General features: G+C 34.9%; 4 protein-coding genes across 4 annotated transcripts; all 4 read left to right on the top strand.

Annotated features, from left to right (window-relative positions):
* Window positions 1-1,474: 1,474 nt before the first annotated feature.
* On the top strand, window positions 1,475-2,638 carry LOC133879144 (transcription termination factor MTERF2, chloroplastic-like). Its single transcript, XM_062317688.1, has one exon. It carries the CDS (start codon window positions 1,475-1,477, stop codon window positions 2,636-2,638), a length of 1,164 nt encoding a protein of 387 aa, XP_062173672.1.
* A 10,383-nt stretch (window positions 2,639-13,021) lies between these two features.
* LOC133879990 (transcription termination factor MTERF9, chloroplastic-like) lies at window positions 13,022-14,232 on the top strand. The gene has a single exon (XM_062318836.1). The coding sequence runs from the start codon at window positions 13,295-13,297 to the stop codon at window positions 14,069-14,071; it is 777 nt and encodes a 258-aa protein (XP_062174820.1). The 5' UTR covers window positions 13,022-13,294; the 3' UTR covers window positions 14,072-14,232.
* Window positions 14,078-19,110, top strand: LOC133879991 (histone H2A.Z-like). The gene is made up of 3 exons (XM_062318837.1): window positions 14,078-14,441; window positions 18,288-18,520; window positions 18,610-19,110. The coding sequence occupies exons 1-2, from the start codon at window positions 14,159-14,161 to the stop codon at window positions 18,482-18,484; spliced, it is 480 nt and encodes a 159-aa protein (XP_062174821.1). The 5' UTR covers window positions 14,078-14,158; the 3' UTR covers window positions 18,485-18,520; window positions 18,610-19,110.
* A 2,378-nt stretch (window positions 19,111-21,488) lies between these two features.
* LOC133879143 (uncharacterized) lies at window positions 21,489-24,477 on the top strand. Its single transcript, XM_062317686.1, has 2 exons — window positions 21,489-21,745; window positions 24,030-24,477. Exons 1-2 carry the CDS (start codon window positions 21,489-21,491, stop codon window positions 24,475-24,477), a joined length of 705 nt encoding a protein of 234 aa, XP_062173670.1.
* Window positions 24,478-25,180: the final 703 nt, after the last annotated feature.

Genomic DNA, 25,180 nt, shown 5'->3' with positions numbered 1-25,180 from the left:
TCATAGATAGGGTAAAGCCTTTTTCTTTAAAACTTTATTATATTTTCAAATATTCTTGTGTCGAGTTTGGTTTTCCATTTTTATGGCAAACATGAGTGGAAAGGGTAATATTTTATCTTAACTAAAAGATATGAGTAATGTTAAGGATTATCTGTTTATCCTTTCAAATTGACGTATCTCTTAAAATCATTCTTAGATTTGAGATGAATCACTATTAAATTTTAATCTAATTGCGATTTTAAAAGTCACATCAACTTAAAAGGATAAAAAATAAAAAATGGTTCCTAACATTATTCAAAGGATACGTAAAGATACTACCATTAAATTTCTTGATTTGAGAAAAGCATCATGGATAATGAAAAATTACATGGATTTATTAATGATTAATAGCAGTAGATCTTTTTATGCATCATAGATATAATGAGAAATGCTAGAACATCTCCTAGTGTTCTCCTGGAATGGCATAAATGTAATTAAAAAATTACATCTATGTCCTTTTGGATGGCACAAATGCAATTTTTTAATCAAAAAAATTGCATCTATGCCATTCCAGGAGAACACAAGGAGATGCTCTAACATTCCTCATATATAATACTATTGCCTTTTTAAGTCTGACTTAAAAATTGGTTTGTTATTGTGCAGAAAATAATAGACATACATGTAGGAGATTATCCTGTTTGGCAACCCCCCCTCCCCCCCCCCCCCCACTTTTTTATTTTTTTATTCACTTCTCCTACAAAAACATCAACTTTAAAACATTATAACTTTTTTCATTTTTTATATCACAAAAATAATTTTTTTTATTACTATTTAAATAAAAAAAAACTCACTACTATACAATTTTTTTTTTCTTCACATTTTCATATAAATTTTTTTTACTTTATAAAATTCACTTGATTAAAAAGTAGCTAGAAAGCTCAATTTTTATTTAGACAAATAAATCTTATAAATAATCTCTCATAATCACATTCTCCAATTTGTTAAATAATTTTGAGAGGAGTTAATCCAAAATTAAGCAACCAGTTAAATCAGGAGCGGCTCACCTCTGGATATAGCCACGTCATCTAAACATAATCATAAGGTTGAAAATCATCTGGATTTAACCGCACTCAATCTCGTGCTCCCTCATCATTGTTATTGGGGACTTGGAAGAAGGGTGAAAGTGGCTGAGAAGGGTTTCAGGAGGGCTTAGGGAGGGATAGAGTTGGGGGGGTGGGGGTTGAGGAAGTTGGCAGTGGCGACTATGGTGTTTGAGGTTAGGCGTGGAGAAGGAAGAAGGGTGGGTGATTGGCTGAGAGATCCAGTGTGGTTGGACTAAATTGTTCTACACTGTTTTGATGGAACTCAAGCACGCCTCAGATTAGAAGCGCATGAAGAATTCAGAAGCCAGTATTCTCTGAAGGATAAATTAACCATTCCAGGAGGCGAGGAGCCCAGTTGAAGCTGTCTCTCGAAATATTTTGGTGAGTCAGTTATGTTTGGTTTTCTCTGTTCAAGACAGCTAGAAGTACTCAAACACAGGAGGACCCATTTAGGTTTTCTTCAGCAAAATGGTTTCTTTATTGTCAAATCGTTTACATCAGTAGGTAGTTTAGTTGAATCTAATGAAAAACCAGAAGAGGAGAAACATTATTTTGCAGTGTCTTACCTCATAAACTCTTGTGGGTTGTCCGCAAAATCTGCAATTTTAGCATCCCAGAGGGTAGTATTTCAGAACCCAGAGAAACCAGACTCGGTTCTAAATTTTCTTAAAGAGAATGGATTCAGCAATGCCCAGATCTCCCAAATCGTCAGGATGCATCCACAGGTTCTTTTAGCTCATCCTGAGAAGACCCTTTTGCCCAAGATTGAGCTTATGCGTTCCATAGGGGTTTCGAGCTCTGACCTCATTCCCATCCTTTCTTCAAAACCATTTCTGTTCAAAACCAACTTAGAGAAACGTATTATCCCCTGCTATGATTTCCTTAAGACTGTACTTGTTGACGAGAAAGTCCTGAAAACTTTCAAGCGCTCAACACGTTCTTTTCTATGTGATGTAACGAATACTGTGGCTCCTAACATTGCACTTTTGAGACAACTTGGAGTGCCTCTATCTAGAATCTCATTCTTCGTCAGTAGTTATCCCTCTGTAGCGTTTATTAAGCATACTAGGTTTGTTGAGGCTGCCCAACAGGTTACAGAAATCGGATTCGATCCCTTAAAAACGGAGTTTGTCCTGGCAATCCAAGCGTTATTGAAGATGAGTAAACAAAAGCTGGAATCAAGATTGGAGCTTTATAAGAGGTGGGGTTGGTCAAGGGACACGGCCCTCGCAGCATTTAAAAGGCATCCAAATTGTATGGTAGTTTCAGAAGAGAATATGACGAAAACAATGGATTTCCTTGTGAACAAAAGTGGTTGGCCATCAACAGATATTGCTTCAATTCCTCGAGTTATAAATATAAGCTTGGAAAAAAGAATTATCCCTCGGTGGTCAGTTGTTCAAATTTTGCAAGCCAAGGGTTTGGTCAAGAATAACTTGGCCTTGGCGACTTTCTTGCTACCGAGTGAGAGGGTGTTTTTGGAGAAGTTTGTGATCAGATTTCGGGATGATGTTCCTCAATTGTTGAAGGTATATCAGGGTAAGATGTCTGCTTGATGTAGCATTTCAGTCTGAGAAGGTATGCCGGATGGAAAACTTGTAACATTTTGACTTTCAATTTGATGTGTCATAGTTGGCAGTTAAAGCATTTTCAATTAATTAGGTATTGTATGGCCAAAAAGTAAGTTATTGGGCATTGGATTTGTATTATCTTACTCTGTTTTGACCTGGACAATGTGATGTCCAAGACAAAGTATCAAATATTATGGTATGACATAGTTTTTAGATTCCAAACAAAATCATAACTCACATATCGCCACTTGTGTTTGAACTCCCTCTTCCGTACCACCCCTGAAAAGAAAAAAATGACCCTGAATTGCAGGCAATGACTGATTTGTATGGCTTTTGTTTTTGCTCACAGCCTATTTTTATGCATGATGGAACATCCTAGCTTGACACCAAGACGATTCTATCATGAGTGTCTATTTCTCAATGTGCTTAATGTCTTTGGCATGTGTGCTGAAGGCACAAGGCACTTTATGCCCATTGAATTTGCTAGGGGTGAAAATGCGGATATGGTTATTAGCAATATCTACATTCGCATAATACTGGTATTACTTTTAAATATTTGCATCTGCACGATTATTAAATGCAGTTATTATTTGCTATTCTCATATAAGATAATAAGAGTTTTGGATTACTATTGAAATCTATATGTACTAATGCAGTTATTACAATATGCAAGTTTAAATAAATTAATATTTAACTTGTTACACAATTCATGATTATCAGCCATAGAGAGTCATTATCTCATACACTAATCAAGATTTGGATTAAAGGAAAAAAAGTAAATATAATGAGGTATGACTTTGAAATGATAGTGAAAAGATCTTAACATAACCTAAAGGTCTGAAATATACCAAATTCAAAATGGCATTGTTTTAGTGAATTTAACTAAATATATATGATATGTATTATAAGTAAAGGGAATGCAGATGTGGTTATTAACTGTATTCGTATACCTTGTTTTTGCTAACCGCATCCACATATGCGGATAGCAGATGCGGCCGGTTATTATCTCCTGGTATTTTTACCCCGAGAATTTGCCATGTAGTTGACCTAAATTAGGCCTCTTATGAGATTTTAATGAAATTGAGTCTTTGGACAGTTTTGAGTCTCTTAACAACGTCATCCTCGAAGCATATAGAGAAATCGGTAGCTTTATTGAACTGGGAACTTCTATATATGGCTTGTGTTTTCTCATTTATCATTTTACATGCGAACTTATCATACCTGGCTAGCAATCCATTGTAATTAATGTGCCGTATTTGGGTATGTTCTTAAGCTTGTTGATATTGTGGTGTCATCTCTATGCGTATGCATTCTGTGGATGTGTGATGCTTTAAGATTTCTACTGCAGTCACAGGCTCATCTGCAAAGAGTGGTGGTATTATGTTTTGGAGTAGATTCCAAGGAAAGCAATTGGGTTGTTAATCCAATTGGGATATACAAGGTACAAAAATTGTAGCGGTGGTTATACAATCACAAATTGAAACAAAGAATCATATACTAGCGATTAAGGCCCCATTGTTTTTACATAAAGGTTTTACCCATTTCCTAATGTTTGGTACGACCGAAAATCTTAAGAAACCGAAATTATTTTCGATTGACAAGAATAACATCTTTTAACCGGCGTAAAATTGTTTCGGTTTTTTTTTTTTTTTTTAAAAAAAGTTTAGTTTCTGCACACCATTTTCCCCTCTCATGGTCTCGCTCAACCTGTGCACCTGACCTTCTCATTCACGCTCAATACACACACCCAAACTTCTCAAGTTCTCCTTGCTCAACTTCAAAGTCTCCTTCTTTCTCTCTCTGCTCCGCACAACTCCTTCTCTTGCAAGGATCTTGTCTCTTTTCGGTTTTGGCTTCTGAGTTTTCCTTTGCCATCGCCATTGGGGTTTTCACATCTCAGGTATTCTTGTCTCTCTTGCAGCTCATTCTCGTATTTTTCTCTCCCTCCCTCCCTCCTCCTCTTTGATTTTTCTCACTCTCACCGATTTTTATCTCTAAGAGCAATTATCTCTTTTTTGGGCATTTCATATTGATGACTGAAAATCAGTATTTCGAACATGCTAAAATAGGAGGGGGGCTTTGATTTGTGAAATGAAGTAGAGATGTGTCTTTTGATAGTTCATATTTTTTTTTATTTTTTTTTTATAAGTACTTTTGATAGTTCATATTCATATTCAAATCTCCGTGATGGAATATAGAGACAACGATGATCAATCATGAGTTATGACAGACATGACCCATTGTTCATTGGCACTCTTTTCGAAAATATGTTTTTCTTAATGTAGAGCACATCCTCTAGATGTGGGAAAGGGAAGGCCGACATTTTTTAGTGCTGAGTGCTTCATGTGGGTTTCAAGTTTGAGGGTTGTTGGTGTTTGTGGGCTTTGGGTTTGGGTTTGGGTTTGGGAGCTTTTTGTGTTTTTTTGGGTTTTTCTTGGGTGGGTCCTGTTTGTTTTGGGTTGTTTAGGTCTTTCTTGTGCTAGCTTTACTTGGGTGCTTCATGTTGTATATTACTTGTGTACTTATGAGTGCCGTACGCGTTTTATCATATTTATCTTCACTTATAAAAGAAAAATGTTTTTTCTTAATGTAGTCTTTGTTTTCAATCTCATGTGTTCTGTTCTGCATTTAGAACTTATCTGAGCAAATTGACAGAAAATGACAAAACATTCCCCCCTTGCTCCAAAGGGACTATGGACTTAAATCACACACCATGAAAACACATGAAAAACCCAATTGATTGGGTCAGCTAGGGGGCCAGGTGGTAGTACGGTGAACCGGCTTGTAAGCTAGTAAGTGTATTCCCTTGTTGAATAGCAAAAATCAAGGGTGTAGGTTCAAAACAATAATGTGGAATAGATTGGGTAACAAAGCAATGGATGCTAACAAGTCTGAGTTGTTGATAATCCCTTTTTATGTGTTGCTTAGTGCCTACTTTCTCTTGTTTAACAATGAAACCATGCCCAAATGTTGGTTGAAGTTGGCCAATATCTTGTTTTCGATAGACTGCTTTTTTCTCCATTTGATTTTTCCATTTAAATCAAATAGGTTGGTTCAAATGATATATGTTTGTTCTTTCAATGTTATGCGTACTCGATTTTGAAGTTCCAAACAGTAGGGAGAGCATCTATGAATTGTAAATATCACTTTCTCTTTTGCTCTTTTCTGAGAAAAGATGATACCAGTTTCAACTTTCAATGTAAAAAGAACAAAGATCAATCTGTATAGCCCAAGACTACACCGCCTGATATTATCACTGGTGTCAAGGTTTCCTTGTTCCATTAATTTAAGTCTCTTTGTTTTTCCCTTCTCTGATTGTTTGACATTCAATTATGCTGTATTCATTTGTTTCGTTTTCTGTTTTGGGTGCTTTAGAACTTGGTATTTTTTCTAGCTCTCAGATCTGTGATTTTGCTTAATTAGATGTGGGTTGTTTTGCTTACTAGGCTAGCGTTTTGGTTCGAAAATTCGTGGGTCTGTGTTATAGTTTGGTTGATGTTTGTGTTTATTGCCCTAAACGGCTAAATCAATGTTTGGTCTAAGAAAAGGAAAAAGACATTTTTTAGAAAGTTAGATAAGCAATCATGTGCTTTCGTTTTCAGTGATAAGTCAGCAAAAGACGAATCCAAGTTCAAGACATTTCAAGATTTTTAAGACCTTGAGGACAAGGTCTTTCGAAGAAGGGTGGAATGTTACTGTATGTAGTCGTAGTCTTTGTTAGGCATTAAGTCTGTTAGAATTATCTGTTAGTATTTTATTATTAGTAGTATTATTTCAATTGTTGCTTTAGTTATAGTCGAGTCTTTAGTAGTTGTATTTGGTTAGAGGTCTCATGTTTATCTCTTTTATCTTTATCTTTTAGGAGTCTTGTTGACAGTAGGTTAGGTTGTTGAGATAGAAGTCAAATAGAAGTTCTATTTCATGTGGAACTCTATTTTCTATTGTATTCCATTCTTTTAAATACTGTTTTGTTATTGAATAAGAATCAATCAAGTTAATTATCAAACCTTATATTTGTGAGTTCCGAGTACCTCTAATTGCTCAACCAAAGAGGTCTAGGATTCATCGAAAATCCTAAAATAGGAGGTCTAGAATTCCTCGAAAATTCTAACATATCTTTCTTTTTTTGTTAATCTTCATCCTACGTTACGTAAGCACGCAACATAAAAAAAATAAAAATTGATAAATGCCAGAATCCAAACAATCGTTACAAAAAAAAGTGACTTAGTGTCGTTTAATTTGGAGTTGTTTGAACAGTAACACGACCCTAAATTAAACGACACTAAATCACTTTTTTTTTTAGTGATTGTTTGAACAGCAAAACGACTATCATCTGGGCTCTAAACCTTATGTGTTAAGTCGTTTTCTAACGAACATTATTCAAAGAGTAATGTTTCTTACACAACTCTCTCACAACTTTTGCACAACTCTAACTGCTTTTTGTTATGATTAACCATTGGATTTGTTTTTCAACATGTGGGTCCTAAATATTCAATGGCTGATTTTAAAAGAAAGTTGTTAGAGTTGTGTAAAAGTTGTACAAAAATTGTGTAAGAAACATTACTCTTATTCAAATGACTTAAAATGAATAGCGTCATATTTTTGCTCAAAAACAACACTATTCAAGCAACTTGAAACATTTATTTATTTATTTATTTTTTTGGTAGTGAATGTTTTGTAGTAATAACTTGTTACAAACTTAAGTTTGTAACAGGATAATTTAGGTTTTTTGAGGAAACCTAGACCTCACAACGCAAGTGTTGATTTTGATTAATTATTCTTCTCCTTGATTCATAATATAGCAACCTTTAAATAAAGAAACTATTATAACGTACCAAAGGAAAATTAGGGTTGAGTTATCAATCAAGCCACTCTTATAGAAATACTCTTATAGAAATACATACATTATATTATGTACCTAATATAACTAGAATTAACTTATACTACAGTTACTACTTAATGTGAAAACAACGACTAACAAGGAAATAAAGAAAATAACGATTACTTGGAAAGAAATAAAATAATTACTACTCTTAGCGTATATTTATTTTCCCAAATCAAGAGAGGATTGTAACATAACCTATATTTTTTAGGGTTAAATACTTTTTTGCCCCCTGTGATTTAAAAACTTTATTTTTGGCCATCTCAGTTTTTTTTTTTTTTTTTCTTCACTTGTGCTATGAGAAAAGACGGAGATGGTACCTCAATCCAAAACTGACGGATTTTCACATCAGCGATATGTGGCACCATTAAAATCGCGACACGTAACCCCCATATTTTGTTATTAAGGTTTTATTTTTCTTTAAAAAAATAAAATAAAATTGTAGGGGTGCCTTTGGGCCACATGGGGGTGGCCGGCTACCCCCATTTGGCCAAGGGGTTGGCTTAGCCACCCACAATGCCAGTTTTGAGGGTGGTTGAACAACCTCCATGTCCCTTGAACCACCCCTAAGGGTGAAAACCTAAATTTATTTATTTATTTATTTATTTTTCACTTTAGCCTTTAGGGATGACCAAGCCAACTCCAGGCCAAATGGGGATGGTCGACCCCATTTTGACCATTGGGAGTGGCCGAACCAACCCCATCGCCTTGGGAGTGGCTTTACAAATTTTATTTTTTTTAAAAAAAGTATCAATATATATATAAAAAAATTAAAAAAATATGGGGGCCACATGTTGTAATTTAAATGGTGTCACGTGTTGCTAACGTGAAAATCTGTCAGTTTTGGACGGAAGTACTATTTCCGTCTTTTCCTATAGCACAGGTACCACCTATGAAAAAAATAAAAATTGAGTGGACAAAAAATAAAATTTTTAAACCACAGTGAAGTGTAAGATATTTTACCCTATTTTTTATTAGTTGAAAACTAAGTATAAGGTAAATGTCGAATACAAAATTTAGTGTCCACAACGAGTAATACTTCTTGCACAAACTTTGTACATAAAATCCTATGAATCCTATGTGGCACTTGTTTAAAAGGCATTCGAAGGGGAAATGATATTTTAAAAAAAAAATTAAAAATTAAAACAAGTGCCACTTAAGATTTTGTGTACAAAGTGTATACAATAAGCATTACTAGTCTATAACTCATATGTTTAATGAAAGAGAAAGGATTGTTGTACAATTTTAACAATTTTTTATTTTTTTTTATTTTTTTTTTATGGTCAATTATTGAATTTGTTTTCTTATATGTGTGCCCTAAAAAAAATTTAATGATTTATCTTTAAAAAATTGTTAAAATTGTAAAAAAAAAAATTATGTAAAAAATATTACTATGAAAAAGAAATATATATTCATTACATTTAAAGGACACACTGTCTTTTATTTTTGCACGGACCAAAACTGTCTCAAAAAAAAAAAAAAAAAATAAAAAAAAAAAAAAAAAATAACTGGATACTATACGGAGGTTCGGGTTCCCAAGAAAATTATATAAAAAGGTGAGCAACATAATCTTGAAATAAAAAAATGTTTTAGATTTTTTAAGCTCCAAACCAAAAACTCTTGAGCCAACCACCAAGAAAAAAAAAAAAAAAAAAAACCTATATGGAAAAACAAAAGGTATATATATCCTTTCAAAACAGTTTTTCACTTTTCAAAGTTTTAAGGTGCGTTTATAAATGGTTATGTTTTGCAATTTTTATTTGAATAGTAATAAGAAGTGATTGATGTGATATAAAATATAAAAAAGTTTAGAATTGTTTTATAGAAAAGTGAAAATATTTTATTTTATAGTGATTTTTTTTTATTTGAATAATAATAAAAAGTGAAAAAAAAAAAAAAAAAGTTGAAATGTTTTGGATTTGACGTTTTTGGGAGAATTAAAAAAGAGAGAGAGAAGTGCTACACATCCCAATTTTTATTTTTATTTTTTTTTCCAAAAATTTAGTTTCCAAATGATGTGTCACAATCTCATGTGATCTATTATTTTGGGAAGGGAAATAATTTTTCTACATCACATTATCCTACATCAACTCTAGACTAAGATACATAGAGTGTGAGACTCATGCACGTAGTTTTCATATATATGAGTCTCATATACATGGATTTCACACCCTATGTGTCTTGGTGTAGAATTGATGTAAGGTAATGTGATGTAGAAATAACACATTCCTTTTGAAAAATGTTTCATTATCTTATGGGATAACGACACATCATTTGAAAACTACTGTTGAGAATAAAAATTTAAAAAATAAAGCATTTTCTAAAAAATTAAAAATAAAGAGGGAGATAATTGTGTTGCCAAACTTCTCTCTTTTACGGTTTAGTTTTTCCTTTCCTTTTTCAGTTCTCTCCCCGTGCCCCCGTTTTCTTCATTTTTATTGTTCTTTTCTTTGCAAGTAGAGAATGTCACAGCCAAACAGATACAGATTACAGAGGACTAATGCCTGAAGGAATTTCATTGTACTGTGTTATTTTGGCTCTGCATATATAAATAGTGCTAATTATTGTAGCTATAGCCTATAAGCCTGTGTCTGTTAGGTCTCATGCAAGCTACACTCACATTGATAGGTAGAGCAGATCGGATAAAAATTAGCTATAAACAGGTTTAATAAGTTGATAAATGTCTTAAAACATGTGAGAGGTACATACATTACTCTCCCTGAAGACTAGTTATTGAGGTAGGTGAAGCACAAAATAGGCTTCGAGGAGTGGTTCTATAACTTCTCACTGGATAATTGAATTAATCGTAATATATTAGCATAACAGGTTCACTAGAGTAGGGCAGTGCCATCACGTGGCCACTTTCTGCAGCAATTCACAATATACTCAAAAACATTATAGGAGCCATGTAGCCCCTCTCAGCATAGGCCATGCATCTTGCATGGGCCACACTAACAATTTTAGAGGTGGAACTTATAAATCCACTACTTAGAAAGTAAAACCCTCTAACAAAATATGTGTGACATGAACCCATTTTTTTTTTTTTGGTAAAAATCTCTCCCTCTTTGTTTATTGAAACACTAAATGCAACCATGTTATTTTTCGTAGATAGGGTAAAGCCTTTTTCTTTAAAACTTTATTATATCAAATATTCTTGTGTCGAGTTTGGTTTTCCATTTTTATGGCAAACATGAGTGGAAAGGGTAATATTTTATCTTAACTAAAAGATATGAGTAATGTTAAAGATTATCTTTTTATCCTTTCAAATTGACGTATCTCTTAAAATCATCCTTAGATTTGAGATGAAGCACTATTAAATTTTAATTCAATTGCGATTTTAAAAGCTACATCAACTTTAAAAGGATAAAAAAAAAATATTTCCTAACATTATTCAAAGGATACGTAAAGATACTACCATTAAATTTCTTGATTTGAGAAAAGCATCATGGATAATGAAAAATTACATGGATTTATTAATGATTAATAGCAATAGATCTTTTTATGCATCATATATATAATACTACTGCCTTTTTTAAGTCTGACTTAAAAATTGGTTTGTGATTGTGCAGAAAATAATGAGAAATGCTAGAAATGCACCCCTCATTCCCCCTTTGTCTCCCATTTTCCTTAAAAAAATTGATTTTAAGAAAAAAGTTGTCTTTGATGATTTTCGAAAATTTTGCTTCAGCCAAGTATTACCCTTTTCTTAAAACTAATTTTTTTATTATAAAGGGAGGATGAGGGAGGGGATGAGGGGTGCATATGTAGCATGGCTTGAAAAATAATAGACATACATGTCGGAGATTATCCTATTTGGCAACCCCCTCCCCTCCCCTCCCCACCCCACCCCCCCCCCCCCCCTTTTTTTTTTTTTTTTTTTTTTTTTTTTTTTTTTTCACTTCTCCTAAAAAACATCAACTTTAAAACATTATAACTTTTTTCATTTTTTATATCACATAAAATTTTTTTATTATTATTTAAATAAAAAAAAATTCACTACTATACAAATTTTTGTCTTTATTTTTTATTTTTTCACATTTTCGTATAAATTCTTTTTACTTTATAAAATTCACTTGACTGAAAAAGTAGTAACACAACTCAATTTTTATTTATACAAATAGATCTTATAATTAATCTCTCATAATCAAATTCCCAAATTCTCTCAAATTTGTCAAATAATTTCGAGAGGATTAAATCCAAAATTAAGCAACCAGTTAAATCAGGAGCGGCTCACCTCTGGATTTAGCCCCGTCATCTAAACATAATCATAAGGTTGAAAATCATCTGGATTTAAAAATAAAATTTAGGGTTAAATACCCTAGAGGTACTTGAGTTTTACATGTTTTTAAATTTAGTACCTCAGTTTCATTTCGTATCACAGGTAGTACCTGAATTTGGAAAAAAAAAAAAAAATCCTAGGTAGTACCTGTCAGATTTCTGGTGGGAATTTCAATTTCTCGCGCACGTGTCAACCGCTGAAGTTGACACGTGGCACCACATAAAAAAAAAATTAAAAAAATGTTTAAAATAAAAAAAATGAAAAAAAAAAGAAAAAGAAAAAAAGATAAAAAAGGAGGGGTGGCTGAGCCACCCCCTTGGCCGGTCTGGCCGGTCTGGGGTGGCCGAACCACCCCCTATGGGGTGGTTCGGTCACCCCACAGTTGAAAAAAAAAAAAAAAAAAATTTTTGAAGGGTTTTGGCCCTAGGGGGTGGCCGAAACCACCCCCTAGGGCCACGGGGGTGGTTCGGCCACCCCCGGACAGGCCGGACTGGGGGTGGCCGAACCACCCCCTAGGGCCAAAACCCTTCAATTTTTTTTTTTTTTTTTTCAACTGTGGGGTGGCCGAACCACCCCCTAGGGCCAAAACCCTTCAATTTTTTTTTTTTTTTTTTTTCAACTGTGGGGTGGGCGAACCACCCCCTTTGGGGTGGTTCGGCCACCCCAGACCGGCCAAGGGGGTGGCTGGCCACCCCCATGGTGGCCAAGGGGGGTGGCTCAGCCACCCCTCTTTTTTTTTTCTTTTTTTTTTTTTTTTTAGTTTTTTTTTTAAAATTTTTTTAATTTTAATCATTTTTTAAATTTTTAAATTTTTAATTTTTTTTTTGTGCCACGTGTCAACCTCAGCGGTTGACACGTGGCGAGAAGTTGAAATTTGGACGAGAAATCTGACAGGTACTACCTAGAGCTTTTTTCTTTCAAATTCAGGTACTATTTGTGATACGAAATGAAACTGAAGTACTAGATTTAAAAACATGTAAAACTCAGATACCTCTGAAATATTTAACCCTAAAATTTAATTAAAAACTATCCCTAGATATCACATCAAAGGACAGTTTTTAATTAAATTTTATTTTTTTAACAAAAAGAGCCATTTCCCTTGGATTTAACCGCACTCAATCCCGTGCTCCCTCATCATTGTTGTTGGGGACTTGGAAGAAGGGTGAAAGTGGCTGAGAAGGGTTTCAGGAGGGCTTAGGGAGGGATAGAGTTGGGGGGGTGGGGCTTGAGGAAGTTGGCAGTGGCGACTATGGTGTTTGAGGTTGGGCGTGGAGAAGGAAGAAGGGTGGGTGATTGGCTGAGAGATCCAGTGTGGTTGGACTAAATTGTTCTACACTGTTTTGATTGAACTCAAGCACCCCTCAGATTAGAAGCGCATGAAGAATTCAGAAGCCAGTATTCTCTGAAGGATAAATCAACCATTCCAGGAGGCGAGGAGCCCAGTTGAAGCTGTCTCTCGAAATATTTTGGTGAGTCAGTTATGTTTGGTTTTCTCTGTTCAAGGCAGCTAGAAGTACTCAAACACAGGAGGACCCATTTAGGTTTTCTTCAGCAAAATGGTTTCTTTATTGTCAAATCGTTTACATCAGTAGGTAGTTTAGTTGAATCTAATGAAATACCAGAAGAGGAAAAACATTCTTTTGCAGTGTCTTACCTCATAAACTCTTGTGGGTTGTCCGCAAAATATGCAATTTTAGCATCCCAGAGGGTAGTATTTCAGAACCCAGAGAAACCAGACTTGGTGCTAAATTTTCTTAAAGAGAATGGATTCGGCAATACCCAGATCTCCAAAATCGTCAGGATGCATCCACAGGTTCTTTTAGCTCATCCTGAGAAGACCCTTTTGCCCAAGATTGAGCTTATGCGTTCCATAGGGGTTTCGAGCTCTGACCTCATTACCATCCTTTCTTCAAACCCATTTCTGTTCAAAACCAACTTAGAGAAACGTATTATCCCCTCCTATAATTTCCTTAAGACTGTACTTGTTGACGAGGAAGTCCTGAAAACTTTCAAGCGCGCAACACGTTCTTTTCTATGTGATGTAACGAATACTGTGGCTCCTAACATTGCACTTTTGAGACAACTTGGAGTGCCTCTATCTAGAATCTCATTCTTCGTAAGCAGTTATCCCTCTATAGCGTTTATTAAGCATACTAGGTTTGTTGAGGCTGCCCAACAGGTTACAGAAATCGGATTCGATCCCTTAAAAATGGAGTTTGTCCTCGCAATCCAAGCATTATTGAAGATGAATAAATGAAAGCTGGAATCAAGATTGAAGCTTTATAAGAGGTGGGGTTGGTCAAGGGACACGGCCCTCGCAGCATTTAAAAGGCATCCAAATTGTATGGTAGTTTCAGAAGAGAATATGACGAAAACAATGGATTTCCTTGTGAACAAAAGTGGTTGGCCATCAACAGATGTTGCTTCAATTCCTCGAGTTATAAATACAAGCTTGGAAAAAAGAATTATCCCTCGGTGGTCAGTTGTTCGAATTTTGCAAGCCAAGGGTTTGGTCAAGAATAACTTGGCCTTGGGGACTTTCTTGCTACCGAGTGAGAGGGTGTTTTTGGAGAAGTTTGTGATCAGATTTCGGGATGATGTTCCTCAATTGTTGAAGGTATATCAGGGTAAGATGTCTGCTTCATGTAGCATTTCAGTCTGAGAAGGTATGCCGGATGGAAAACTTGTAACATTTTGACTTTCAATTTGATGTGTGTCATAGTTGGCAGTTAAAGCATTTTCAATTTATTAGGTATTGTATGGCCAAAAAGTAAGTTATTGGGCATTGGATTTGGATTATCTTACTCTGTTTTGACCTGGACAATGTGATGTCCAAGACAAAAGTATCAAATATTATGGTATGACATAGTTTTTAGATTCCAAACAAAATCATAACTCACATATCGCCACTTGTGTTTGAATTCCCTCCTCTGTACCAGCCCTGAAAAGAGAAAAATGACCCTGAATTGCAGGCAATGACTGATTTGTATGGCTTTTGTTTTTGCTCACAGCCTATTTTTAAGTGTGATGAAACATCCTAGCTTGACACCCAGACGATTCTATCATGAGTGTCTATTTCTCAATGTGCTTAATGTCTTTGGTATGTGTGCTCAAGGCACAAGGCACTTTATATCTTGTGAATTTGCTAGGGACGAAAATGCGGATACGGTTATTAGCAATATTTACATTCGCATAATACTGGTATTACTTTTAGATATCTGCATCTGCACGATTATTAAATGCAGTTATTATCCGCTATTCGCATATGAGATAATAAGAGTTTTGAATTACTATTGAAATCTATATGTAATAATGCGGTTATTACAATTTGCAAGTTTAAATAAATTAAGTTTAACTTGTTACACAATTCATGATTATTAGCCATAGAGAGTCATTATCTCATACAGTAATTGGGATTCGGATTACTCAAGGAAAGGAAAAAAAGTAAATATAGTGAAGTATGACTTTGAGATGATAGTGAAAAGATCTTAACATAATCTAAAGGTCCGAAATATACCAAATTCAAAACGGTATTGTTTTAGTGAATTTAACTAAATATATATGATATGTATTATATGTAAAGGGAATGGAGATATGGTTATTAACTGCATCCGTATACCTTATTTTTGCTAACCGCATCCACATATGCGGATAGCAGATGCGGCTGGTTATTATCTCCCGGTATTTTCACCCCGAGAATTTGCCATGTAGTTGACCTAAATTAGGCCTATTATGAGATTTTAATGAAATTGAGTCTTTGGACAGTTTTGAGTCTCTTAACAACATCATCCTCGAAGCATATAGAGAAACTGGTAGCTTTATTGAACTGAGAACTTCTATATATGGCTTATGTTTCCTCATTTATCATTTTACATGCGAACTTATCATACCTGGCCAGCAATCCATTGGAATTAATGTGCCGTATTTGGGTATGTTCTTAAGCTTGTTGATATTGTGGTGTCATCTCTATGCATATGCATTCTGTGGATGTGTGATGCTTTAAGTTTTCTACTGCAGTCACAGGCTCATCTGCAAAGAGTGGTGGTATTATGTTTTGGAGTAGATTCCAAAGAAAGCAATTGGGTTGTTAATCCAATTGGGATATACAAGGTGCAAAAATTGTAGACGTGGTTATACAATCACAAATTGAAACAAAGAATCATATACTAGCGATTAAGGCCCCATTGTTTTGACATAATGGTTTTACTCATTTCCCAATGTTTGGTACGTCCGAAAATCTTAGGAAACTGAAATCATTTTCGGTTGACAAGAATAACATCTTTTAACCGGCGTAAAATGGTTTCCATTTTTATTTTATTTTTTTTAAAAAAGTAAAGTTTTTGCACACCATTTTCCCCTCTCATAGTCTCGCTCAACCTGTGCACCTGACCTTCTCCTTCACGCTCAATCCACACACCCAACCTTCTCAAGTTCTCCTTGCTCAACTTCAAAGTCTCCTTCTTTCTCTCTTTGCTCCGCACAACTCCTTCTCTCGCAAGGATCTTGTCTCTTTTCGGTTTTGGCTTTTGAGTTTCCCTTTGCCATCGCCGTTGGGGTTTTCACATCTCAGGTATTCTTGTCTCTCTTGCAGCTCATTCTCGTATTTTTCTCTCCCTCCCTCCCTCCCTCTCTTTGATTTTTCTCACTCTCACCGATTTTTATCTCTAAGAGCAATTATCTCTTTTTTGGGCATTTCACATTGATGACTAAAAATCAGTATTTTGAACATACTAAAATAGGAGGGGGGGCTTTGATTTGTGAAATGAAGTAGAGATATGTGTCTTTTGATAGTTCATATTCATATTCAAATCTCTGTGATGGAATATAGAGACAACGATGATCAATCATGAGTTATGACAGACATGACCCATTGTTCATTGGCACTATTTTCGAAAAGATGTTTTTCTTAATGTAGAGCACGTCCTCTAGATGTGGGAAAGGGAAGGCCCACATTTTTTAGTTCTGAGTGCTTCGTGTGGGTTTCAAGTTTGAGGGTTGTTGGTGTTTGTGGGCTTTGGGTTTGGGAGCTTTTTGTGTTTTTTTGGGTTTTTCTTGGGTGGGTCCTGTTTGTTCTGGGTTGTTTGGTTCTTTCTTGTGCTAGCTTTAGTTGGGTACTTCTTGTTGTATATTACTTGTATACTTAGCGGTGCCTTATGCTTTTTATCATATTTATCTTTACTTATAAAAAAAAAATGTTTTTTCATAATGTAGTCTTTGTTATCAGTCTCCTGTGTTCTGCTCTGCATTTAGAACTTATCTAAACAAATTGACAGAAAATGACAAAACATTCCCCCCTTGCTCCAAAGGGACTATGGACTGACATCACACACCATGAAAACACATGAAAAACCCAATTGATTGGGTCGGCTAGGGGGCCAGGTGGTAGTACTGTGAACCGGCTTGTAAGCTAGTAAGTGTATTCCCTTGTTGAATAGCAAAAATCAAGGGTATTGGTTCAATACAATGTGGAATAGATTGGGTAACAAAGTTATGGTTGCTAACAAGTCTGAGTTGTTGATAATCCCTTTTTATGTGTTGCTTAGTGCCTTCTTTCTCTTGTTTTACAATGAAACCATGCCCAAATGTTGGTTGAAGTTGGCCAATATCTTTTTTTCAATGGACTACTTTTTTCTCCATTTGATTTTTCCATTTAAATCAAATAGGTTGGTTCAAATTTGATATACGTTTGTTCTGTCAATGTTATGCGTACTCAATTTTGAAGTTCCAAACAGCAGAGAGAGCATCTATGAATTGTAACTATCACTTTCTCTTTTGCTCTTTTCTAAGAAAAGATGATACCAGTTTCAACTTTCAATGTAAAAAGAACAAAGATCAATCTGTATAGCCCAAGACTACACCGCCTGATATTATCACTGGTGTCAAGGTTTCCTTGTTCCATTAATTTATCTCTTTGTTTTTCCCTTCTCTGATTGTTTGAGTTTCAACTATGCTGTATTCATTTGTTTCATTTTCTGTTTTGGGTGCTTTAGAACTTGGTATTGTTTCTAGCTCTCAGATCTGTGATTTACTTAATTAGATGTGGGTTGTTTTGCTCACTAGGCTAAAGTTTTGGTTCGAAAATTCGTGGGTCTGTGTTTGTGTTTATTGCCCTAAACGGCTAAATGAATGTTTGCTTTCATTGAAATGTAGGACAGAAAATGTATACATTGCATTAATGGTAGCTGATTTTTCTTTGACGAACCCATTGTTCCATTTGGTAAATTTTCAGAGATGAAGTGGAAATTTTGTAGGATTTACTTTTTTCCATGTGGGTTTGACCTTTGATAAATTTCTGAAACTAATCCAAATGGCTATTTAATATGGAGTTTTTAGTATTTGTGTCTGATTGCAAAGTGAGGTAGTGGTGTTTCTTTTCTGTACTGCTTCAATTTCAGCCTCTTTTTTTCGTTCTTCATTGTGAAGTCATTTTGCATAAATGTGCGTCAAAGAGCTGCAGTTGGCTGGAAATGCAGCTCGTGACAAGAGGAAGAACAAGATCATTCCAAGGCATATTCTGCTGGCTTGGAGGAACGATGAAGAGCTTGGGAAGTTACTTGCAGGTGTTACCATTGTTCATGGCGGTGTCCTTCCCAACACCAACCCTGTTCTCTTTCCAAAGAAAACAGCGGACAAGGCTGCCAAAGAGCCCAAGTCTCTAAAGAAGGCTTAGTTTTCTCTAGTCAATCGATTTGCTTCTTTTTCATTTGTATGCAATCTGGGTGTAGGATGGATCTTGTTTTTTGTTGTTTGTTTGTATAAATTATTTTTAATTTTCCACCGATTTGTCTTTGTCAGGAATTTACTTCCTTCTCACTTTCCGTCCAAACAAGCACGCAAAATCTGCAATGTTTGGAAAACTGCATTTCAGATTTGAGGGCTACTTTTCCAAGTCTATTTAAGGGCTTTTGGTTCTCTTGAGGCATTATTTCCAGTGAACAAAGAGCATATTTCTTCATGTGCTAAGAGAGAGAAACTCATGTTCTTGAGCTTTCAATTGCTTCTCTCTTATAGCCTTTGCTGTAAACCATAACTGTTCATCAACAACAATCAATGTCGACTGGAGTTCTAGAAAAGGAGATCAAGTAGAAGAATTGTCAAGAGATTTTGGGAGAGCTAATGTGATGGAGGTCACATGGGTCGCTTGTCTTCATAATTTTTTTGTAATGGTTTGTGTGATGATAAATTTTTAAATTCCACATTATATTTGTGAATACCTATTAAACCCCCCCTTCTAGGTACTAGTGGATTCATTGGGCTATATTTTTTAAAAATTTATCCCTTTGATGTATACTCTAATTATAATTTAGCTCTCTGGCTTTTGATAATTGTCATTAAACCCCTTTGTTTTTGCATGTTGAAGTGATATTTTAGTTTTCTCTTACAAAATAAATGAGAAGGGAAACATGCAACAATGCAAGTCACATATTTTGTCATGCAAATCACATTACTCAACATCCTCAAATAATTTTGGCATCAACATAGAGAATATTTTTCTTAAAGATATGATAATAGATAAATAAGCGTTAGTTTAAGAAATGGAACTTGGGGTGGTGGGTTAGCAACCCCCTATTGCTCGGTTTGGGGTGGACTAGTGAGGGTTGTTGAACGAATCCCCGACTCCTTTGGGATGGTTAAGCTACTCCTGAAGGAATAATTATAAAAATCATACCCATATTTTTTTTGTGTCCTTCCAAAATTAATGAGACTTTTAAAATTACAATTGAATTAAAATTTAATAATAATATATCACAAGTTCAATGATGATTTTAAGTTTTTGAGGGACATAATTATGACTTCTAGTATTACTCATCCGAAGACCAGTTATCGACGTGGGAGAAACACAAAATAGGCCTTGAGGAGTGGTTATGTAACTTGATAACTCCCCACCTGGATAATTGCATTAATTGTAATATCCACGTGTCAGTACTACCATTCTAGATAAATGACTTCGCAGAAAACAGGTTTGATATTTTCTTTTTAAACAAAAAAACACAGCTTTTAAAAAGGCAGTGCACAATTATGAACATAACTTTCATTCAATCAGGAACTTTTGTAAGAATTAGTTCAATATACTTATCTCAACATTGTTCTTGAGCTTCAAAAAAACTACACAATAACCAAAACAACACATAGGCCCACTAGACATAAACCTTAAGTCTTTAAAAGTTAATCTCCCACCTTCTAACTTCCCAAAAGTTAAGACCTCATTGCTCTACGGGCCATATTGGACGTACCTCTGAGGCTCATCTGCCTCCAACCTAGCTATAGTTGTAAAATTAATAATTTTATAGGTGGAACTTATGAGTCTACTACCCAGCAAGTAAAACCCTCTAACAATCTGTGTGTGTGACATGAACCCATTTTTTCTTGTAAAAATCTTTCCCTCTTTATTTATTGAAAACGCTAAATGCAACCATGTTTTTCTTCGGTATATTTAAGAAACAACTACTACAAATTATAATGTACAAAAGTCAATTTGGCCATAGCATAAACATCTGAATTTTGAGCTTCATTTAGTTGAGTTATTATTCTCAAACAATGATTTTTGTAGCATTTCCCTCCTCTGCCATTGTGATTTGTGAAGAACATGAGTTCTTGAACTCCATCAACCACATACTGGCATGAAATCTCAAAGGAGTTGGATTTGTAGGGTTATATTGCACAAATAATTTGAACTTACAATATCTAAATCTGAATAGTAGCTATTGTTTACAAGAAAAACAAGTAATTGCCTTTCATATTGTATATTTTCATAGATTTAATTAACACCCATAACCTTTTGTTTTTTTTTTTTTTTCCTCCCTCTATGCCAATTCAGAAGTGGAAGAGTAATTTCCTGAAATTTGGTTTTGAACTTCCTCCAAAGTAGTTAGTGAAAGTGTTTATACTAAAATCTTTAACAGCAAAACATGGAAAATAGAAAATTTTGATATATTTTGATCCAAATCTCTTTCTCTTTTCTATTTTCCCGAAAACAATAAGAAAAGCAAAACCATATTCTTCTGAGTAATGCTTATGTCGGACTTATGTCTCAGTCTCCAAAAGTGATATGGCTTTTAAAAATAATATTGGATCAAAATCTAATAATCATTCATCTTAAAATTTAATGGTGATTTTAAAAATCCTAAAAGAGATACGGGCTTAGGGTTAGTTGATTTTTGCTCTAAAGTAAATTAACAAAGTTCTAACTAATTAGGGTTAGTCTGCTTTTATTCTAGAAAAGTGTATTTTGGAAAACATTCTTTTGGCTCAAGAACTTGTTAAGAACTATCATAGGAAGGATGGGAATCCTTAGTGCACAATGAAGATAGATTTAATGAAGGCCTATGATTTAGTGGATTGGCAATTCATTATCCATTGTCTTACTTGTTTTGGTTTTCCTGCCAAGTTCACAAATTGGATTAAGGTTTGTATCTCCTCTCCTCGGTTCTCCATCTCTTTTAATGGAACTTTGGTGTAGAGGCTTGAATCAAAAGGATCCTCTCTCCCCACATCTTTTTGTGCTAGCTATGGAAGTTTTTTCTAGAATCATGGAAAATGGCACTCGGGCAGGTTCTGGTTTTAAATATCATCATCGGTGTTCCAAGCTGAATTTGACCCACTTGTGTTTTGCGGATGATCTATTGATTTTCTCAGAGGCTAATCTGGTTTCTACCTCAATTATCAAGTAAGTTATGGAAGATTTTGAGCAACTATCTGATTTAAAAGCAAACGTTTCTAAAAGTTCATTATTTTGTTCAGGTGTTTCGGATAGAATGAAAGGTCTTTTGCTGGAGGATCTGCAGATGAAGGAGGGTTCATTCCCTGTCCGTTATTTGGGAGTTCCTCTAATTTCTTCCAAATTATCTGCTGCTAATTGTAGATTGCTTTTGGATAGAATTTCTGGTCGGATGGTTTCTTGGACTTCAAAGAACCTTTCCTTTGCAGGAAGGTTGCAGCTTTTATCTTTTGTGTTATAGTCTCCAAATATATTGGACAGGTATTTTTATCTTGCCTATGAAGATTTTGAAGGATATAAATCAGAAGTTTAGTGGGTTTCTTTGGAATGGTAAGGATGGAAATTCTGCAAGGCAAAAGTAGCTTGGAATGAAGTTTGCTTCCCAAAGAAAGAAGGAGGGTTAGGACTGAAAAATCTGGTTGTTTGGAACAATTCTTCTATGTTGAGACATATTAGGAGCTTGTTTTCTTGCTTTGGTTCTTTTTGGGTGGCCTAGATAAAGGAGTATTGGTAGCGCGCAAAGCGGCTACGTGGATTTTAAATTTATACGTTTACCACTCGCAATAATACGTATTGATTGTACTATAGTAAGAGTGATCGAACCACAGAAATTATTGGTTGTTTTGCGTAATGGAATATTAAAGAGCGTATTTAACTTAACTTAAAGATAAAAATAAAAGCAAGGGTTGTAGAATTGAAGTTACAATAATAAGGTGAAGGAAAGCGGAAATTGAAAACAAACTAAGAGAAAACTTAGTGTATTGATCTTATCCAATCCTCAACCAATGAAATGCTTAAAATCTATATGGACCTTCCTAACATGCTTGATATGAGCACGTAATGAGCGTCAACCATTACGACGACCTCGACACGAAAATACTTTCGTAAAGACGTAGTTATAAAGCACCTAGTTTTACATTAATTTACTCCACGTAAAAATTAAACTATAATTGAAAAGCATTTACTCTACCAAAGGTGTGGAGTGACTAATGCTCCCTAGCTTACTACTCTAAAACACATCCCAATAAGCATACAAGATATACGAAAACCCTAACTAGGCCACAATGATAAGGCATCTAGTTTCACACCAATCTATTCCATGTAAAGATTAAATTACAATGAAAAGACATTCTATACTACCAAAGGTATGAAATGATCGGTGTTCCCTAGCATACCCTATAAGGTGACTCTAATAGGTAGTCATATATCAAGTCATATAGAACCATTGCAAAAGACATCATTCTTATTTCTAAGAATATTGGTTTTACTCAAGAAATCTAAGAAAACTCATTGACAAGTTTAACTCTTTTTCGTGAATAAATAGATTGGAATCTTGATACCAAAACCTTTTAGCATGAGTTTTGATATCCTCTAGCCCTCAACAATCATCAAACACATCTAGAAAATTCTAAGAACATCAAGAACACTACATGGTTTTGGATAGGATTAGGATCAAACCCTAAGAACTAAATTAGCTAGACATGAATTGAATCTAATCTAGGCATGAATTTAAAGGAAAACAGAAAAGGAAACAAGATTAAAATGAACTAAAAACAACTATATTAAAATCATAAAATTCATATTACAAAAAGGAAATAAAACCTAAGCTAGAACATGAAGAACAAAGAGGAAAAAGAAGAAGAAATTGCTTTCTGGAATTAAGCCCAGAAAACGTGCATCAAAGTAAACTAAAACATGAGAAATTAAAGTGATACACCTGAGAAAATCCGAACAAACCCCAAAAGATGCATGTTTTATCCTAAAACCCTAATCTCATATATATAGAGAATTGGATTTACAAAAGACCATCAAGAGTTAATTCTAGCCGCACAAACAGAGCTGGTCGGCGTCCATTTCTGTCCATTAAACTCAACTTTCGATTTGGAAATATCTTGACCTTCTGGAAGACGCGAAGTCGATCGATCGAAAATATGTCGATCGATCGAAAGTCGATCAATCGAAAATGTCTTGCACTGAGAATCGATTGATCGCATCTTGATCGATCGAAATTAAGTCGACTGAAAGTCGATCGATCGAATTATTGCTGTACAAATAATCGATCGATCAAAATGCCTTGGACGATTTTTCACCTTCTCAGGATCAGCCTCGAACTCTGGAAATGACCAAAACGCCCTTGATGTATTTCCAGGTCTAATTTAAAATGTTTTGAACTAGATTTCAACTAAGACCTGAAAATAAGACATAAAACAAAACTACAACAAAACTTTATATATACAATACGAACTAGGTCTAACAAATGTAAATTAAATGGTCTTGAATCGAATAATTCAAGACTTATCAAGTATTTATTGAAGGGGATGAGTTTTTGAAGTGTAAACATCCCCCAAAGTTGCTCTTGGAGTTGGAGAAAACTTCTGAAATTACGTGGGCTTGCAAGGAATTTTCTCAAGTTTGAAGTGGGAGATGGGAAGGGAATTCATTTGTGGCTGGATAATTGGCATCCTTCTGAAATTTTGTTTGATAAATTTGGGTTCAGAGTTGTCTATGATTCCCAAAGTAATCTTAATGCGAAGCTGGATTCGATTTTGAAGAACGGTTTGTGGTGTTGGAAACCAGCCCGATTTGAGACCCTTGTTGAAATTCAGTGTCGTCTTCCTGTGGTGCAGATTGTAGATGCTAATATGCCTATATGGACCATTTCCAAGAATGGTTCTTATGTTAGTTCTGACACTTGGGAGTCTTTGAGGCAAAAGAAAAGCTTAGTTCCATGGTGGTCCCTTGTTTGGTTCCCCCAGGCCATTTCGAAACATGCATGTTTGTTATGGCTAGCTGTTCAAAACCATTTGACCACTAGTGATAGGCTTTTGTCAAGGGGCTTCTCGGGTGATACTAGTTGTGTTTTGCTTAGTAGGACGTTGTGGATGAAGGCTGTAAAAATTGGAAAACAAAATTTATGTTTGGAGTGGTCTGTTGCTTGGTGTTAAGCTCTGCACTGTATGATTTGTGGAAAGCTCGTAATAAAGTGAAGCATGCTGGCCATCCTCGTATAAAGGAGCAAATCTTGAAGCATATCTTCTGAGAAGTTCATTCTAGAGTTGCAGGGAAAGGAAATTTAAGAAGACTAGGGCTAACATTAGCCTTTGTCATAGATGGAATTTGGATCCTGCTACGTTGGTTTGATATGTGTTGATTTGCTTGAGCTTTAATGCTCTGTTTGGAGTCTGTTCCATTTGGTTGGTGGACTTTGTACATTTTGATTCTTTGATTTTAATATAGTTTTTTTCATTCATAAAATAATAATAATAATAATAATAATAATTAAAACGGTTCAATTTTACAACATGAAAACTCTCTATCAGGCAAATAAAATCGAATTAGCATCTTTTCAAATTTTTTGTTCGAATTTGAAAGATTTTAGACAAGTAATTGTAAAAAATTATTTATAAAATTTACGTCAGTAGTTAGCTAAGTAGGTCTTACAAGTAATTTTTTATAATTATTTTTTCAAATTCGCTTAAATTCAAATAAATAATTTGAAGAGATTAATCCAAAATTAAGCAATCAGGTAAGTCAGGGGCCGCTCACCTCTGGATTTAGCCACGTCATCTAAACATAATCATAAGGTTGAAAATCATCTGGATTTAACCACACTCAATGCCGTGCTCCCTCATCACTGTTGTTGGGGAT

This window comes from Alnus glutinosa, chromosome 10 (genome assembly GCF_958979055.1).
Source record: "Alnus glutinosa chromosome 10, dhAlnGlut1.1, whole genome shotgun sequence".
Taxonomy (NCBI): Eukaryota; Viridiplantae; Streptophyta; class Magnoliopsida; order Fagales; family Betulaceae; genus Alnus; species Alnus glutinosa.
The sequence above is the reverse complement of the archived record's forward strand: the minus strand, read 5'-3'. Positions and strand labels throughout refer to the sequence as shown.